The following is a 19,757-nucleotide window of genomic DNA, read 5'->3' as shown; positions in this document are numbered from 1 at the left end:
GATCTTTGACAGAAATGAGATGACCTACAGAGCCAAGATGATCGACAAGAGCCTTGATGCAAAGCAAGTACTCATTGATGGAGAGAGATCCTTTCTTTAAATTTTGCAACTGATTAGTGAAGAGATCGATCTTGGCAGAGGTCTGAGTAACAAAGTATGTTTGAAGAGTTTGCCAAACTTGAGCAGATGTCTTAGCACCCACGATCCTGGTCAGAATTCCATCAGACATGGAAGATAGAAGCCAAGAGTATAGCAGCTGGTCTAGCACTTCCCACTCAACAAAACGAGGATTGACGCGACCAGATCTTTCATCTGCTTCAGTGAGAAACTTTGAAGGCGATCGAACAGGATCTGAGATGTAATCGAAGAGGCGATGACCTCGAATTGCAGAAAGAACTTGAGGACGCCATAGTAAGAAGTTGTTATCATTGAGTTTGACAGAAACTTTGTGAGAAAACACCACCGGAGTGAATGAAGAAGAAGTAGGATTCGCCATGAACGAAGAGAGAAAAAAAATTGCTACTCTGATACCATGTTAACGAGAGAGAAAGATTGAAAATGATCTGTTATTATTTACAGAGCAATTGCTCAGGGGTATAAATACAGCTGAGTCTATGTACAGAAAGCATTTAGAATAACTAACTAACTAACTGAAAGTTGTTACAGTGAGCTGTACAATAAACAGAATAACAACCCTTAACTAACAACTATTAGCTCCAAATCAAAATACAAATTAGCCACCATAAATGATTAAATAAGAACTTAACAAAATAATTCACTAAATCTTACCCACAAAAAAAAATTTGAAAATATATATTTATATATGAAGAATAAATGTGATGCAACAAGCTATACTTTTTTAAATATATAGATTAATTTCTTCCTTAGCAGTGTCTTAGGTTTAACTCAAATTTACTATATTTAAGTACTCAACACAATTATATATAGAATTTAAATTATTTGCTACTATATTTTCATTTAAAAAAAAAGGAAAAAAGAAAAATGGAGGGAAGGGTTATTGATTACATGTTAGTTTCATAGGGCTCTTTGCTATGGTTTCTTACCATGATTGGCTTCTCTATCGAGTTATACAACACCCCACCAAGACAAATGTTGAGAATTCACCACAGTCGGCAACCACCCCAGCTGCCCAATCACTAGCCTAGTCATTGTGCCAAGTATGCCCTACTTTATAGAAGAATGCTACAACACCTCTAATAATCTTGCAGTAGATATTTTGTGTGTGGTTTCTGTACTATTAGTTGTAATCATTTGATAATTCTATTAGAATATTCTCCTTTGTTGCTGTGCATTTATTTTGTAACGTGTCAGTGTTTGAATAGCTGATGCCTTGATTTGTATTCCCTTTATAAATATGATAGTACAACCCTAAATTCATTGAGTTGAGATTTACAATAAACATTCCACATTTGCTTTAGTGTGAAATTTATCTTAGTATAAGAGTCAATAGAAGGTTGCATTTATGGCTACTCCAACACTTGAAAATGAGGGTTAACAAACCCATATGCAGCAGCCCAATCAACAATGGAGAAACTGGACCAGAGACAAGGATTCAAGTTAACCCTGAATTTGAGCAATGGATCATCAATTACCAGCTGTTAATGGGATTGTTGTACAACTCTATGACCGAGTCTATTGCCACAGAGGTGATGGGAGCTACAACATCAGCTGGACTTTGACAAGCACTTGAAAGTCTCCATGGTGCTTATTCAAGAGCTAAAATGGATGAGTTTATAGAACCCTTGTACAAACAAGAAGGAAGGGTTTAACATCTATGGCTGAATATCCAAGGCAAAAGAAAAATTGGTCTGACATCTTGGCATGGTGATCTTTACCCTGAGTCACATCTGGTTGCTAATGTGTTGTGAGACCTTGACACTAAATACATCTCCATTGTGGTTGAGATTGAAGCCAAGCTAAAAACAACCTGGCATTAAGAATTGGAGGACATCCTGCTGAGCTTTGACAACAAGATCGAACGATTGGAAACTCTGATCAACAATGGAAAGATCATTGGAGCATCATCAACACCTCAAGTAAACATGTCAGTAAATCTTCAAATTCATGGTCGAGGCAGAGGTTCTTTTACTAATCAAAATACAATCATTGGAAATGAAGGTCGTTTCAATGGAAATCGTTGTGCAAATTGTGGCTGATTTAAAGGCAGAGGTCGTTTCAACAACTATAAATCTAGGCGAACATGTTAGGTTTGTGACAAATATGGACTCTCTACAGTTGTGTGTTATAACCGTTATGATGAGAACTTTATGGGAACAAATACAGGAGCAAATCAATCTTAGTTCAAAGGCAATTCTAATGCTTTCATTGCTACTCCTGAAGTTGTTGAAGTGATGTTTGGTTTGCTGATAGTGGTTCCAGCAACTACATCACATTTGATTCCTCATCAATGAGTCAGAAGCTTGATTATGGTGGTAAGAAGCCTGCTACGGTAGATAATGGTGAGAAATTATCTATTGCTCATATTGGTAGTGGCTATTTACATACTCATTGTGGTATTTCCTTCAAGTTAAATGAAATTTCACATGTATCCAAAGTAGCCAAAAATCTAATCAGTATTTCAAAACTTACTGTTGATAATCCAATACTCATTGAATTTCATCCTACTTGTTGTTTGATCAAGGACAAGGTAACAAGGAGAGGGCTGCTTCAAGGGGTGCTTAAGGATGGTCTCTATCAACTCTTACCAAGTTACAAGTCTGGTTTTCTTTTATTTTTGAATAATACCAAGCCTACAACTTTCTCTAGTCTAGCAATGTCTAAAACATCAGATGTAACTCAACATGCAACTGATAGAACTTTAATTTCTAAGCTTGATGTTTGGCATAGGAGGTTAGGTCATCTATCATCAAAAGTTTTGAGTCATGTTTTAGAGTCCACAAATGTAACCATTTCAAAAATGAAATGAAATCCTTTTGTATGCCCGTCAATATGGAAAATCTCTTGCTCTACCATCTAAACTTTCACAAAATCATGCTAAACATGTGTTAGACCTCAAGCTCCACCTCAAGCTCAGTTTCATGTGCTTTTGTTCTCTCTTGATCAAAATTTTCTCTAGCTTCAACACACTTCTCAATGAATCCCATGGATGCTTCATTTAATGTCACATATCTGCTAATTATGCATTTTCTCATTTTTGGTTCCAGGCACCACAATCTATAACCTTTGACTCCTTCTGAATACCCTAAGAAAATGCATTTTAGGGCTCTAGCCTCAAGCTTGTCCTGTCTCACATGTGCATAGCAAACACATCCAAACACCTTAACATGTTCATAGCTTGATGGCTTTCCAGACCACACCTTATCTGGTGTTTTAAAATCTAATGTAATTGGGGGACATTTATTGATCAAATATGAACCTCTCAGCAAGTCCATTATGTTTTGGGGGGGGGGGGGGTTCCTCATTATTTTATGCCTTGCTATACCACATTTGCACAACATGTCAAAATTATCTGAGCAATATTCTAGGCCATTACCGATCTTAAGTCTCTTGATTTTCTTACTAGTTTGGTTTTTATCATTATTTTCCAATAATGTGTGAATTTCTCTAACACTTCAGTTTTACTTTTCAAAATAATAACCCATAATTTACTAGAGAAATCATCAATAATGGATAGAAAGTACCTTTGTAATATCTCAGAAAATCTAATTTTAATAATTAGAGCATATTTTATAAAATATGAGATAATATGTGTGCTATGAGTATAAAGGGTAAGATTATGATTTTACTAATCTAATTACATGGTAATTAGGAATTTAAGTATAATTGAATGAATAAGCATAATTTATGAATTATGAAAATTTTATTAGAATATATGGGTATAATATATGTTATTGGTAAAATAAAAATATTTTTCAAGTCTGGCAATTATGGAGACCCGACTGGCGGCCAGAAATATCACAACATTATTAGTTTGTGTTACCGGTGGTGTTTTTGGGTTTGGTTGTTTTTGGTATTATCGGGGTATTTCGGGGTAATTAGTTCTGATTAAATTACCCCTAGGTTAAAAATTACTTAAGTGTTAAGTTGAGAATTAGCTTCCCGGAAAACGAAACTTGTAACCATAACTAATATATATATATACGTTCTACAAGATCGTGTGAAATTGACATGGGGTGTAAAAGGGGAGGAGGTTGGGTACGAGAATAGGTAAGCATGGGAGTCTGAGGGGCAGATACGGGAATTATTTTTTATTTTAAAATTATTAAAATAATTTGAATTAAAAATAATTAGTTAGAGGAATATGGATCAACACATGATATTTTTTGGACCTACAAAAGGAGTTGTTATTGATGGGAATAATGAAAAATCGATAATTTGAGTACTTGTGCGGTTATTTTTCAAGATTTGAGTATTTAATTACTAGCAAAAAAGAGTATGTATTGGGAAATTCCATAAAAATAATAATTGGATCAATTAGGTTATTAGATTAGACATTTTTCAACTCATATAGTGTAATAAATTGGTTTTGGGAGAAAAAGAGACTCTTATTAGGAAAAAAATACTAAAGATGACATATTATTATTGGTGTATTTAAATATTGTATCTCATATATTTTAATTTAAATATAATTAGTACAGGAAATCATGACTAACAATAAAGTATATCGAGTGAGTATAGTTAATTTGTCAAATAATAATACTTTATTAGAAATGACTTATTATCAAATTTTCAAGTTAAAAATGGTTGAGACCCTATAATATATATAGGGAAATATAAATTTATATCCATCTTTTATATTTAAATTAATTTTTTAAACTAATACTTATAACTATTGAAAAAATATGATCACTTTTCTCTAAACCCTAAAATACCCATCTCATTATTCTCAACCATCTCTCTCTTCCTCCTTTCTCTCTCAAAGCAAACCCAAAAACAAACTAAGAAAGCACCACCCAAATCCAACATAACCACCGGCGTTCCACCCAAAACGCCGATCGAGCACCACCCACAGTTAACCACCGCACCCACACTCCGCACCCACGGTATTTTTCATTTTTCATGGTATTTTTCATTTTTTTAATTGTTGATTTAGGGTGAAAATGCTTTTTCTTGATAGATTTAGATTCTGTGATTTTTAGGGTGTGATTTAGTGTATTTTCATCAAAGAAGATGAAGGCCCGATGGGGCCTGATGGGGCCCGATAGTTGGGGCCGATGGTAGTGGACGATGTGCCAAAACGGTGAAAATTCCATGTGGTCCGATGGGTCCGATGGTCGGGCCCGATGCTCTTGATTGGGCAAATTTGTTCGTGGGTCCGATGGGCCCGATGGTTTTCCTGGTGCTCACGGTGGTTCGGTGGAGATCGAGATCCCTTCGTGGATCTCCGTGGTGGTCACAACGGTTCGGTCGGTCAAGAGTGGGTGGGGGCGGTCAAGAGTGGGTGGGTGCGATCTAGGGTGGGTGGGTGCGGTCTAGCGTCGGTGGGTGTGTGCGGTCTAGTGTGGGTGCGGTGATTAACCGTGGGTGGTGCTCGATCGGCGTTTTGGGTGGAACGCCATGGTTCGGTTGGATTTGGGTGGTGCTTTCTTAGTTTGGTTTTGGGTTTGCTTTGAGAGAGAAAAGAGGAAGAGAGATGGTTGAGAATAATGAGAGGGGTATTTTAGAGTTTAGGGAAAAGTGATCATATTTTTTCAATTATTAATTTAAAAAATTAATTTAGGTATAAAAAATGTATATAAATTCAAATTTCCCTATATATCCGTATATAATAATGGTTGCTAGAAAATTGGAAAATTTTATGAAAACCCTAAATGGATAATACTTACCCATAATAAAAACAAATTAAATTGTGCTAATATAACATTAACACAATATTCTTCTTATATATACTATTATTGACCTAGAGATAAAATCTTTTAATTTAGTCATCAAATAAATAGACCATGAGATGGTATAATCTATATAGGCTATATATCATAAATGTTACATTTTCAATTTTATTAGTTTGATAATATATATAAGTTCTATATATAACAATTAAATAGTATTTATACATATATATATATATATATATATCCACCCAACCCAAGATTCATATATAATAATAATAATAATAATAATAAATATGTGAAAGTACGTACTGTTAATAATGAGCACATGCACGTACATAATTAGGTACCATGTGGGATTGACAACAATCTAGCTCAGACATGATCTGTGATATGCTCGATTCTATATCTTAATTTATCAATGTAAACTCATCTCAAATTAAATTACTAAACCAAACAACTAATGCTGGCTGGCACTTTGTTTTTTCACCTACCTGAATAATAATATTATACATAGACAGAAATGATCTTAAGGGTACTTTTCACCACCACAATATATATATAATACTTTTTTGGTACGTAGTTTAAGCTGTTTGATATTGTGATAAATTTTAGAAAATAGTATCAATGACCAATTACAAGATAACCTAAAGGTTTAGGTGTTAGTCACCATTACTGTCTAGTAACAATATATGCTCTTTAAAACACCAATTCTAAAAAATGATAGCTACCCACAACATTTATTAATTAATAAATATATTATTACGTTCGATCACTTTAACTACAAAGCCCATATTAAATTAATATAATTGGTTAAATGCATATATATATATATATATATATTATGTTAGCAGAGTGATTAATTATAGATCGATTCTTATTTGGTTAATAATATTTGACATTAAAGAAAGATATGCCATTGATTCGATCTTGATGGCCACGGATGGCGCCGTATACACAGTGGTGGTAATTAATAGCTAGCTAGGGTTTAATTAATTTCACACATATATAATGAAAAATATTATGTATTTAAAATCTAAACCCCATATCAAAATTTCAAAAAGTTTTCATTTTAGAAAAAAGAAATGGAGAAAAGAATTATTGATTATATGTTAGTGCCATTGGGACTACTGGCTATGGTGGTTTACCATTGTTGGCTTCTCTACAGAGTTAGAAACCACCCGAACACCACCGTCATTGGTGTTAATGCCATCTACCGACGGTTTTGGATCCGCGCTATGATGGAGGTAAACAAATATAAAAAAAAAAAAATCAAATAAAAAAGATCGCTTTCATATGTGCTTGGATATTTTCTATACGTTTTATAAAAGATAAATTTAGACCTCCTGATCATTACAAATATTGAAGAGATATAATATGAAAAAAATATGAACAACAAAATTACAAACTCTATTGTGTTTGATATATATTATTTATTGTTTTAATGGTAGGATGTGAAAAAAAATGGAATGGTTTCGGTTGAGACATTGAGAAACAATATGATGGCTTCGACGCTTCTGGCGTCGATGGCTATTATGTTGAGTTCTTTAATCGCGGTGTTAATGGCTGATGGTGGCCGAAACAAAACCGAGTTGTTTGTTTTCGGAAATAAAAGTGAGGCCAGCTTATCTGTCAAGTACTTTTCCATATTGGCTTGCTTCTTAGCTTCCTTCTTGTTCAATGTCCAATCTATAAGGTATTTATTTTCTTTGTTTAATTGCTTATTATAATAATATATTGTAATTATATCTATATAATTTAATTTGATCTTAATAATTAGTGTTGTGACAATTAAATCAAGTTTCACAAAATAAAATCAATTAAATTCATCAAAGACTATTATTGGTCAATTTGGTCAGATTTTTTTTCCCCACTCTAATAGAAAGTTTGGTCAAGTTATAATTCTACATATTTTCACCAAGTACTTGGGCGAGTTAGTATGCTTGTTAAAAAAGAAGAAGTTACACATTTTATGAGTTTTTATACAATATTTATAAAAAATATAGTTTTCGTTTTTTTATTATTATTTTCAAAAATCTACTTTATACAGAAAAAATTAAAATAAAATAATTAGAGGTAACCAGCTACCTTAGGGTAACCAATCACCTAGCTTTTCAGGCTGTAACTAATTATACCTTATTCTAGTATTTTCCAGATTTTTTTTTTATAAAATTATTCTCATAATTAAAACAACTTTTTTAAAAAGAGCAACATTTTTGTAAACTTACGCCTTAAAAACTATAAAAATAAAATTCTAAAAGTTAAAATGAGATGTCTCGATATAAAGGACTAGAATAGTCAAAATAGTGGAATGTTATTATATTGTTTTAATTTGGTAATTATTCATAAGCATATAATTTTTTTTTTTGTTTTGTTATTATAGGTACTTTAACCAAGCAAGTATTCTAATTAATGTACCATACAAGAAGAAATCACAAGATGATCAACACCAACAATTGACAATTGATTTTGTAGAGAGAAATGTTCATAGAGGAAGTTTTTTTTGGTCTCTAGGGTTACGTACTTTCTACTTCTCTTTCACTCTTTTCTTATGGATATTTGGTCCTCTTCCCATGTTTGTTTCTAGTTTGATTTTGGTTCTGATGCTCTATTTCTTGGATGTTACCTTCGAATCTGCTCGAGTTGTTGATGTTTCCGACGACAACAATAATTACGCGAAACGTGAGGAACTAGGAATGATTGGGATGAGACCAATTTAAATGTTATTTTTTTTTGTTAGGTTAACCTATAATATGAAACTCTATATTGTGTAACATTCCAAGTTAAATGTAGTAACATATTTCACTATTCTTCTTGACTACAATTTAGTTATAGTTCAATTAATTAATTAAGGTGCTGTTTGGTAACTATTATTATTAATTGATTTTATATTTCGTTAATTAAAAACTAAGAACAAATTAAAGAAGTTTCTTCAATTGAATTGGAAAAAACAAAATTAATTAAATTTTTTGCCTAACAAGATCACCTAAGCTTTTAGTTATTTTGTATCTTCCATGTATAATCACTTTAATGTAACCTATTTAATACTTTGTTTGACACGTGTTGTCTTGAATTGTCAGATTTTTATGATTAGCTTTTCTAAATAATTATGTTTAATGATTGTTAATATTTTTAGGTATAAACTGACTTGTATGGCCAATTAATGTTGTTTGAACTTTTTTGGCCGTTAAAAATTTCTATTGAACTATTAAGATTGTTAAATTTAAGGACTTTGTCTAATCTCATTCAATTTTACTATTTTCAGTAATTGTTTATGTACTAAATCATGCTCCCCAAACTTTAATATCTACCAAATCATATCCTTCGAACTTTGACATATACTAAATAATGCTCCCTAAACTTTTATCCATGTTAGACTTTTTTCACTAAAATTAGACAAAAGTCCTTAAATCCAACAATCTCAATAGTTCAAGGGGTATTTTTAACGACCTTAAAAGTTTAGAGGGCATGATTTGGTACATGTCAAAGTTCGGGGGTAAAAATCCTAATTAACCTTTCTAATATTTCATTTCTTTTACTCTGTTCGGTCGGTCAATTTTAGGTTGTAGTTCTCCCAATTCTTATTTGTCAATAGTATAATTTTCCTTTTCCCAGGGTCGAGATGGGGTGAGTCCCATTCGATTATAATAAATCTTATCTCGGCCATTTGGGATAGATATTGTAACGTCCCCGCTTCAAGCCTCCATTGGGCCCTTACACCCACGGACTAATGGCTCTTATACACGAGTACGCCACTCTAGCTGCTTCCTGGATTGATGACTGACCCTACAGACCAACACAAGTGTTTCCAGAGTGCTTTGTTCTCACTCACACGCATCCTGAGAAAACTTCCCAGGAGGTCACCCATCCTTGAAATTGCTCCAGGCCAAGCACGCTTAACTGTGGAGTTCTTTCGAGATGGGCTACCGAAAAAAAAGATGCACCTTGTTGATATAGGTAGTACCAATCAATCCATTTAAGCTCTCTTCAACTATGTAGTCCCATACCTACACAGTCTCAGAATCATCCCACTTGACCTTCCCCAGGCGGTGTGGGATTGTACAGCTTACCCGGTGTTTCCCCTTACGGATCACGGGACTACTCAGCATCCTGAATTGTTCAGGTAGATTTCGGGGGCGAAATCCTTTTAACGGGGGAATAATTGTAAAGACCGCATATGATTAATACCTTGAATTATTAAATAATTAGGGTTTATGTATGAGATTTTATTATTATTAATAATAATATGATTTCGGGAATTTATTCGAGTTCGTATATATTTATTATGCTATTTATGTAAATTTCTCAATTTCTGTGATTGTGTTCGGAAGCTGTGGAAAGCGACGTTGGGCCTATAGAGAGTCGTATTTTATATGATTTAGAATTTATTCGGGATATCATTGTTAGATATTAGAGGCGTTAGAATTTTCGGGGTTTGGAAAATGACCAATTAACCCTTGGGTTGTTTTAATCTTTGTTTTCTTAGTGAGGGGTATTTAGGTCTTTCCATTCTTTTGGCTTTATGTGTGTAGTGGAAGCTGTCCAATTTAATTAGATTATCATTAATCTATTTTGGAAAATAAATGGGATAGTTAAGCTTAACCTAGAAGAAAAATCATAAACCTTTCTTCACCTCTCCTTTTTTTTCGAACCAGCAAGAACAGCTAGAAGGGAAGAGTTTCTTTGCTGAAATCTTTGCACTCTAGCAGGTTTTTAGCAGTTTAAATCAAGGTATATTTCTTTAGTAACTTTACTCAAGTTTTACATAAGTTTTGAGTTTATGTTTTGATGTTTTAAGTTCAAATAGGGGCTGTGTGTATGATTTCAATTTGGGTTCATTTGCTGAAGTTGGGTAATGTTTATTCTTACTGTTTTAAGCTGGGATTGAGCCTTAGGTTGTGAATTGTTCAAGTTAAAGCTTAGAAAACCTTAGTTAGGTCTTTAATGGTGTTTTTGGAATTTGAGTGAATTGTTGTGATTTGCTGCTTGGGATTGGTTTGGAATGATGTATACAGGTATTCTGGAAGTTTTTAGAAGTTTTGGGCTTGATTTGAATTAATGGGGATCAAATTTTTGTTCCCATCTCAGAACCGGTCGACCGGTTCTGGGAAGCCCCTTGCAACCGGTCGACCGGTTGGTACCCAGGAACTGGGGTTCCAGTTGGGAACCGGCCTACCGGTTGGGAATTTTTCCCGAACCCTAGTTTTTCCTGTTTTTAAGTAATTTAGGGTATTGGCATCCTATTTATCGATAGGGTTAAGCTTAGTTTCTATTTTAAATCCCCGATAAGTGTTTTAGCGAGTCTCTCATCGGATTTTGAACATTATGGTTTAGGGCCCTGTAAAACGTCAAGCTGCACTTCCACTCAGGCTGACCGGCACACTTGAGCACGGAACGAGGTAAGATAGCGTAAGAATATATATATGAATGTATATGCTTGTTTTGATTGTTATACTACTAGCACTAATATAAAATGATTATTAGAGTGTTAGTATAGTATTGCATGTTAATGTGGTTACGGTGTTACCAACACGAGTACCCAGGGTACGTCGTGTTCGTGGTACAACACTTAGTAATTCTCGGGAGTACAGTTAGGGCTCTACCAACACAAGTACAGAGTTGGTACTTTAGTGCATTTGGTACAGTAGTCGTACTACCCTTAAGAACGTTCTTAACCATTTGGTGAGCTTGGTTATTGAGCTCAGGGCGGCTTAATCATAAAGCCGGCATTGCAATACTTTTATATATTTCTTGCATATCTTACTGAGTCTGTTGACTCATCAGTTTGCTACCTTGTGTAGGTAAAGGAAAAGCAAAGCTGGAGGAACAGTGAGGCAGAACTCGGCATGATTGTACATATCGCGGCAGTGCAACTTGGAGGGTTTCGATTTCTTAGTATTTTGGAGTGTATTTTGAGGATGCATGTCCGCTAAACTTTTAAAAAAAAATATATGCGTAGATAGTAGTAAAGTATTTTTAACTTGTATTTTGATACTCGGGATCTCGATCCATATGGTTATTAATATATAAATTATTAAAATTAATTTTCGAGTTTATTATTATAAAATACGGGCGTTACAGTTTGGTATCAGAGCCACCGGGTTGTCCACTGAAGACCGTCAAGATATGTACAATCAAGGCCAGTGTCGAGTTCAACTCACGGTTCCGTAAGCTTTATTTCTTTTTGCAAACTGTTTTAAGATATGTTGTGATGTATATATGATTAATTGAGATGTTTTAAATCTTAATTGCGGTCTTGAAAATATTTTGACCACTGTCTGACCTACGTGCCTTGTGGGTTCGCAGGCTAAGTCCTAAATAATGGACGACCAGCGAAACGTTAGAAGGCAGGGTGAATTGGTTGAGACCGGAGGTGGTCGGGGTGGTAGAAATCCCCAAAACCCCCGTGGACGCGGTAGAGGCCGCGGTCGAGTCCCGAGAGGTGGACAGGAGAATCCACCTCAGGCCCCGGTTGATTGGGAACAAAGGTTTGCTGAGATGCAAACTAGAATTGAGCAACAAGAAGAAGAGATTCGACGACTTAGGCAACGGGATGCTCCTGTTGAGCCTCCCCCACAACCGCCTGCTGCGGTTCCTGCAGCCCCTGCAGTGCCAGCTGAGCAACATGTTGCTGGTAACCGCATGGAGCCTTTATATGAGAGATTCAGGAAGCAAGCACCTCCAGTATTTCTGGGAGGCCCTGATGTTTTAAAAGCGGAGCAGTGGTTGACTGTTATCGAAAGAATACTGAATTTCATGGGAGTGGTCGGAAATGATAGAGTGGCATGTGCCACGTTTCAATTTCAAGAAGATGCCCTGATATGGTGGGAGATGGTATCCCTCACCAGGGATGTGACCAGAATGACCTGGGAAGAGTTCCGGGAATCGTTCAATGCCAAGTATTACAATGAGGCGGTCCGCAGTGCAAAGCGGAAGGAATTTGTAGAGTCGGTACAAGGTGAGGGTATGTCAGTGACTGAATATACAACCAAGTTTGATCGCTTGGCTAAGTTAGCCTCCGGGATCGTACCAACAGATTTCAGCAAGAAAGAAAAGTATTTGGCTGGGCTGAATGCCAAGATCAGGCATGACCTGGTTATTACAACAAATGATACCACAACTTATGCAGAAATGGTTGATAAGGCTCTTCGAGCTGAAGGAGCAGTTAAATTTTTGCAAGAAACCCGAGAGTCTTCTGGTGTTGGTGGGATCACTGTTCTCCCTATGTCTGGACCTGAAAAAGAGAATGGGGGTTCTACCTTTGAACAGAAGAAAAGAACTTTCCCATCCTCGGGAAGTTCAGGGCAAGGAAAAAGGTTTCGAGGAAACCAGAACAGAAGAGGACGTCAGACTTATTCCTATCCTGAGTGCCCGTGTTGCAAGAAGCATCACCCCGGAACTTGTAACCGGAGGGCCTGCTTTCAGTGTGGTTCGGTGGGACATCTCAAGAAAGACTGTCCTTAGTTGAAGAGAGAGGAACCGAAGCCTGAGGTCAAATCTGTGCCTGCACCTGCTCGTGTATTTGCTGTAACTCAGGCAGATGCTGCTGCCAGCCCTTCAGTAGTTACAGGTCAGCTTCTAATCAATGGTTTTGCTTATACTGTTTTATTTGATTCGGGTGCTACTCGGTCTTATGTGTCATCAAGGGTTCTTGATCAGCTTGATAGACCCAGTGATATTTTTGAGACGTGGTTTGGAACCCTGTTGCCCAATGGTGAGTTAATTGTATCAAGAAAGTGGGTTAGGTCAGTATTAATTAGAATTGAAGATAGAGAATTAAGCGCTGATCTCGTGGAGTTACCATTGGCCGAATTCGATGTTATACTTGGTATGGACTTTTTGTCCAAATACTCTGCTAGTATTGATTGTAAACGGAAAATGGTGACTTTTGAACCGGGGAATGAGGAACCTTTTGTTTTTGTTGGTTCGGTCCAAGGTTCTCGTGTTCCAAGAATCTCAGCGTTGAAAGCTAGGGATTTGTTACGAAATGGATGTGTTGGATTTCTAGCAGTGGTGGTAGATTCCAGTAAACCTGTGTTACTTGGACCTGAAGAAGTTAAAGTGGTTAAGGAATTCTTAGATGTGTTTCCAGAGGAATTACCTGGGTTACCACCTCAGCGGGAAATAGATTTCATCATTGATTTAATTCCTGGAGCAGAACCTGTTTCAAAGGCACCCTACCGAATGGCACCTGCTGAATTAAAAGAACTGAAGATACAACTCCAAGGGATGTTGGATCTAGGGTTCACTCGGCCTAGTGTGTCACCTTGGGGAGCTCCTGTGCTATTCGTGAAGAAGAAAGATGGAACTCTTGGGATGTTGTTGTTTAAAGCACGGGTGTGTGTCCCTGATATCAGTGAACTTAAAAAGGAAATTCTGGAAGAAGCTCATACTACCCCTTACTCATTACATCCAGGAACCACCAAAATGTATCAAGACTTGAAGCCCTATTTCTGGTGGTATGGGATGAAGAGGGATGTAGTGGACTACGTCACTAAATGCTTAACCTGTCAGCAAATCAAAGCTGAGCATCAACGACCAGCGGGGTTACTTCAGCCATTAACACTTCCAGAATGGAAGTGGGAAGACATTGCAATGGACTTTGTGGTTGGCTTGCCTAGAACCACAGGAATGTATGACTCAATTTGGGTTGTGGTGGATCGTTTTACAAAGTCAGCACATTTCTTACCTGTTAAGGTAACCTATACAGTGGATCAGTATGCTGATTTGTATGTGAAAGAAATTGTTCGTCTTCATGGAGTACCAAAGTCAATCGTTTCAGATAGGGATCCTAAATTTACATCAAAGTTTTGGGTAAGTTTGCAAAAGGCTATGGGAACTAATTTGAAATTCAGTACAGCCTTTCATCCTCAAACAGATGGGCAATCTGAACGAACTATTCAAATACTTGAAGATTTGTTACGAGCTTGTGTTATGGATTTTGGAGGATCTTGGAGTAAGTATTTGCCTCTGATTGAATTCTCCTATAACAATAGCTATCAAAGTACCATAGGAATGGCTCCCTATGAGCTGCTCTATGGCAGGAAGTGTCGTTCCCCAATTCATTGGGACGAAACAGGAGAACGGAAATACCTAGGCCCTGAATTAGTCCAGAAGACAAATGAAGCAATAGACAAGATCAAAGCTCGAATGCTTTCTTCTCAAAGCAGGCAGAAAAGTTATGCAAATCCCAAGCGACGGGATGTTACATTCCAACCTGGTGATCATGTCTTTCTACGAGTATCCCCGATGAAGGGAATCAGACGTTTTGGAAAGAAAGGTAAATTGAGCCCTAGGTTTATTGGACCTTTTGAAATTCTAGAGAAGGTTGGGCAAGTTGCTTATCGGTTAGCCTTACCTCCTTCCTTGTCAGCAGTGCATAACGTGTTTCATGTTTCCATGCTGAGGAAGTATGTATCTGATCCAATGCACGTTTTGAGTTATGAAGCATTGGAATTACAACCTGACTTATCATATGATGAACAACCAGTGCAAATTCTGGATAAGAAGGAAAATGTCCTTCGAACTAAAACCATATCGTTGGTTAAAGTACTCTGGAAGAATAGTAAAGTGGAAGAAGCCACTTGGGAACTAGAATCTGATATAAGGACAAAGCACGCTGGAAACACTTATGTTGGTCTGTAGGGTCAGTCATCAATCCAGGAAGCAGCCAGAGTGGCGTACTCGTGTATAAGAGCCATTAGTCCGTGGGTGTAAGGGCCCAATGGAGGCTTGAAGCGGGGACGTTACAAATGGTATCAGAGCCTTGACCCAGCCGGAAGTGTGGTCGACGAGGACGTCGGACCCCGTAAGGGGGGGTGATTGTGACAGTCAGTAGTCCCGTGATCCGTAAGGGGAAACACCGGGTAAGCTGTGCAATCCCACACCGCCTGGGGAAGGTCAAGTGGGATGATTCTGAGACTGTGTAGGTATGGGACTACACAGTTGAAGATGGCTTAAATGGATTGATTGGTACTACCTATATCAACAAGATGCACCTTGTTGATATAGGTAGTACCAATCAATCCATTTAAGCTCTCTTCAACTGTGTAGTCCCATACCTACACAGTCTCAGAATCATCCCACTTGACCTTCCCCAGGCGGTGTGGGATTGTACAGCTTACCCGGTGTTTCCCCTTACGGATCACGGGACTACTGACTGTCATAGATATTGTCTTGACCTTAATTCGAGATCAAGTTACCCGTCTTGATCGTCTTAGTCGGGTTTGACTTTGTCCAATCCGAGGTAAGATTTATCTCATCTCGGATCTATCAAGAACTTCCCTTTCTAGGATGGGTATGCTCTTATTTTAATCCAATTCGAGATGGTCTTATCTCAGCCTGACCCATGCTATGTACTCGCCTTGGTCATCTGAAGTAGATTGCTTCTTGTGGGCCCTAGAGATGACACATCTGGAGCCTTTTCTGTTTTGGGCTTTTATCTTGCTTGTTTGTTGGGCCTTCCTCCTCTCCTCTTCCGTTTTTAGTGGGCCCTTAATTGGGCTGGTCTCGACTTGTCCAATCCTTATATGGACCTTCCTCAATTTAGAGGAAATTACACTATATACTCTTTTTATATTGTCCTCTTTTGTTTTTACCCACTTTTTTAAAGTCTATCATTTTTACCTCTTTTTTCAAAATTGTACCAATTTTGCTCCTATCACTTCAAGATACTCTCCATGTGACTCTCATATGTAAGGATATTTTGAGTACAATACATATAAAAAGAGGTATGTTTCAATTAAATATAAAATTTTAGGTAAATTTGATCAATTGATTAATAAAAGAGGTATTTTTCAACTTACCCCTTCAATTTAATCCACGTGGGCTTTTTACTAGTCATCAATTTTTGGGATAAGTTAAAAAATACCTCTTTTATTAATCAAATAACTAAATTTACCTCTAATTTTTATTTAATTGAAACATACTTCTTTTTATATGTATTTGTATCAAAAATACCCTGACATAAGGGAGTCACATGAAGAGTATCTTAAAGTGACAGAGACAAAATTGGTACAATATTTAAAAGAAGAAGTAAAAATGATAGACTTTAAAAAAGAAGATAAAAATAAAAGAGAACAATATAAAAAGAGTATAGAGTCTAATTTCCTCTCAATTTTTCTCCTAAACACTATTCCTCAGTTTCTTTTATATTTTTCGTATAAGAAACTAGTTAATAGTTACCAACGGATGATCAAAGGAAAGACAAAATCATTACTGCCTTCTCGCTAGTGTCAGTACACACACATATTTTTTTTTTATGGTGCTCACTAGAATTTTTATTTCTCGAGTCGCTCTGGCTTTCCTATTTACTTAACACTCTCATGTATCACTACAAGAAATGTCACTTTTGCCAACACATTTTTGTACTGGCAAAAGTTAGTATTCCGCTGGTAAAATAGAATTTACTTGTGCTGTGTTGGCAAAAGGGGGTTGGTAAATCAATGTTGGTATTAGAACTTTTCCCAACATAAAATAAAAAGCGCTGGCAAAGATGACTTTTCCCAGCACATAAATGCGCTGGTAAAAGTTAGATTTTCGCCACTGCAAATGTACGCTGGTAAAACTTTGACCTCTTTGCCAGTGCAATTTGTGAAATGCGCTGGTAAAAGTTACTTTTACCAGCGCAGTAGCGAACTGTGCTGGTAAAAGTGACATTTCTTGTAGTGTATATATTTCCTTCCTTCTTTTTAATTTTTATGTATACATATGTTTTCCTTTAATTTCTATGCCATTGTATGGGTGATTTCTAGTATCTTTTTAATGGTTTTTCTGTGTCAAATGCTGTTTCTTTATACCTTTTTATTCTTGTACAAGTTTTCCTTTCTTTCTCTACTACGTGCGGTTAATAATATCGAAGAACCCTTGATTTAATAAAAATTCTTGCATGTATTTTAAAAAAATAACATATCTCATCACCATTATCAAAATGTATAACAAAGTAGAGAGACCACATATAATCACAAAATAAGCATTAAATGCGTATCACATCGTTTATTAGACCCGTAGCTCTCAATACTAATCATAGAAATTAACATTCAAAACCGAATAGTCGCACTTGATAACCACCATAATACTGAGGCTCAGATTCAATTCACTCCTGTACAGATTCTAGATCTTTCACCTACAGGTGAGTACGCACCTGATTTACCTATAATGACATAGAGACTAGGTCGTGGAACAACAATATGCATTAATCATGATCAAAATGATTCTCATCAGTATAACCAAAAGTAGGATAAATAATAAGAATAACAAAAGAACATATTCTTTTTTTATTTTCTAGAAAATTCGGCAGCATAACGGTTGTATTTTGAATAAACCAAAAAATCATAAACTGCATAATTATTTATACAAAAATACATTTAGCACTCAGTGCTCCAGAACAATCCAAAAAACCGTGCATATTAAGTTTTTAATTTTTTAAACAATTTGCAAATCATAAATATTAGAATATGTCTAATATTATTCAACACATATAAATATCAAGTCTAATAATCAAGTTGAGTCCCTATCTCTCCCAAATCGTTAAACTTTGTCCAAAAGACGATCTTAAGCTCTCAAGTCTCGAGCTCCAATTGTTTAGTCCAATTTTAAATATCACTCTCACCTATACCATCAAATGGCTAAATAATTATTATCATTGCATTCTACTTTCAAAACCAAGTCCAACGACAAATAATATGACTATATTTAAAGTTTGGAGCTTCAAAACCTCACCTAAGCAGTGCACATTAACTATCGAAGGCAATAAAAGTTGGTATACTGAAAACATCATCAAAAATAAGGATAGTATACATCAAAACGAGTAAATCGCACCCATGCCAACCATTTGTCGAAATAGTACATGATATCGCTAGAAAGTCACTGGAAAGAGACAGAGCTACAAAAACATCACCAAAAAAAGTAGCAGGTTATGTGAAATGGCTTAGTGTAGGTTGTTCTCCTCAGCAAGTTGAGTCTAGTGGTGAAGATGACTTGTCAGACGGACACCAGAGGTGGCCAAAAAATTCGTTCAAAGTTTAAACCTCCAAACTTTGACTTTCGATCCCAAGCTAATGGCGGCAAAAGAGGCGGTGCCGCTTGGGGGTTGAGGTCGCCGGTACGTGGGGACTCGAATGGTCCAGCGCGTGGGGCCAGACATTGGCTGGAGAATCGTTGCCAGACACTATTATAAAAATGGTTTTTCCTGACGTTTTAAACAGTCGTTTAAAGTATTCCCGTCGGTTTCTATAACTGTCACCTATACGACCGTCGCAAAACGGGCAAAATAGGCATCAGTTAAAAACTGTTACTAATGTGGACTTCTTGACTGTTTAAAATCATCACCTATACCCTGTTATAGGTGACGGTTTTAAACTATTAGGAATGTAAAAAAGAAAAAAAAAAAAAAAATACAAATTCTATATGGATGATTAAATTTGAGTTTTTCTCTTCAAAAATTTTATACAGTGTACATACAATGAATTCTTTTATAGTGCACCACACTCAAAATGGTGTACCAATGCACTTTTTTTATTTATAATATTGAAATAATCATATTGTTTTTTTTTAAAAAAAAAAAAAATTCGATGATGTTTATTCTAGTTATTAAGACTTGTGTGTTATAGTCATTTTATACATTTTAAGAGATTCAGAATATTTCATTATACAAAAATAGGGTCCAAATAGTATATTATAAAATAAAAGAGACACATGTACAACAAGTTGTAGATTATATCGTGCAGTGGCGGAGCAACAAGGGGTCATATGGGGGCACATGACCCCACTCATGTTTTGAAAAATTACATTTCTATATAGAAAATTTTAAATAATTTTAATTTTGCCCCCATAAAATTTAATTTTTAGTAGTTTTATCCTTTAATTTTTTTTTTAAATTTTTATTTATAATATTTTTATGTTTATCCTCATAAAATGTATAGTATAAAGTTTAAAGAAAGTTCTCCA

The 19,757-nt window shown here is 35.9% G+C and overlaps 2 protein-coding genes across 2 annotated transcripts; both read left to right on the top strand.

Annotated features, from left to right (window-relative positions):
* The first annotated feature begins 6,892 nt into the window (after nt 1-6,892).
* Nucleotides 6,893-8,609, top strand: LOC115716526 (uncharacterized). Its single transcript, XM_030645336.2, has 3 exons — nt 6,893-7,057; nt 7,262-7,506; nt 8,194-8,609. The coding sequence occupies exons 1-3, from the start codon at nt 6,896-6,898 to the stop codon at nt 8,528-8,530; spliced, it is 744 nt and encodes a 247-aa protein (XP_030501196.2). The 5' UTR covers nt 6,893-6,895; the 3' UTR covers nt 8,531-8,609.
* A 3,843-nt stretch (nt 8,610-12,452) lies between these two features.
* Nucleotides 12,453-13,274, top strand: LOC133038043 (uncharacterized). The gene is made up of 2 exons (XM_061116025.1): nt 12,453-12,774; nt 12,940-13,274. The coding sequence occupies exons 1-2, from the start codon at nt 12,453-12,455 to the stop codon at nt 13,272-13,274; spliced, it is 657 nt and encodes a 218-aa protein (XP_060972008.1).
* The last annotated feature ends 6,483 nt before the right edge of the window (nt 13,275-19,757 follow it).

Source organism: Cannabis sativa, chromosome 5 (genome assembly GCF_029168945.1).
Source record: "Cannabis sativa cultivar Pink pepper isolate KNU-18-1 chromosome 5, ASM2916894v1, whole genome shotgun sequence".
In the NCBI taxonomy this organism is placed as follows: Eukaryota; Viridiplantae; Streptophyta; class Magnoliopsida; order Rosales; family Cannabaceae; genus Cannabis; species Cannabis sativa.
The sequence above is the reverse complement of the archived record's forward strand: the minus strand, read 5'-3'. Positions and strand labels throughout refer to the sequence as shown.

What these genes read in the sequence shown, in the direction of transcription:
- LOC115716526 (XM_030645336.2), top strand. Translation starts at nt 6,896, where the DNA reads ATGGAGAAAAGAATTATTGATTATATGTTAGTGCCATTGGGACTACTG. An exon ending in GGATCCGCGCTATGATGGAG is followed by an intron (nt 7,058 to 7,261) that starts GTAAACAAATAT and finishes TTTTAATGGTAG; the next exon opens with GATGTGAAAAAAAATGGAAT. An exon ending in TTCAATGTCCAATCTATAAG is followed by an intron (nt 7,507 to 8,193) that starts GTATTTATTTTC and finishes TTGTTATTATAG; the next exon opens with GTACTTTAACCAAGCAAGTA.
- LOC133038043 (XM_061116025.1), top strand. Translation starts at nt 12,453, where the DNA reads ATGGAGCCTTTATATGAGAGATTCAGGAAGCAAGCACCTCCAGTATTT. An exon ending in AGAGTCGGTACAAGGTGAGG is followed by an intron (nt 12,775 to 12,939) that starts GTATGTCAGTGA and finishes CAACTTATGCAG; the next exon opens with AAATGGTTGATAAGGCTCTT.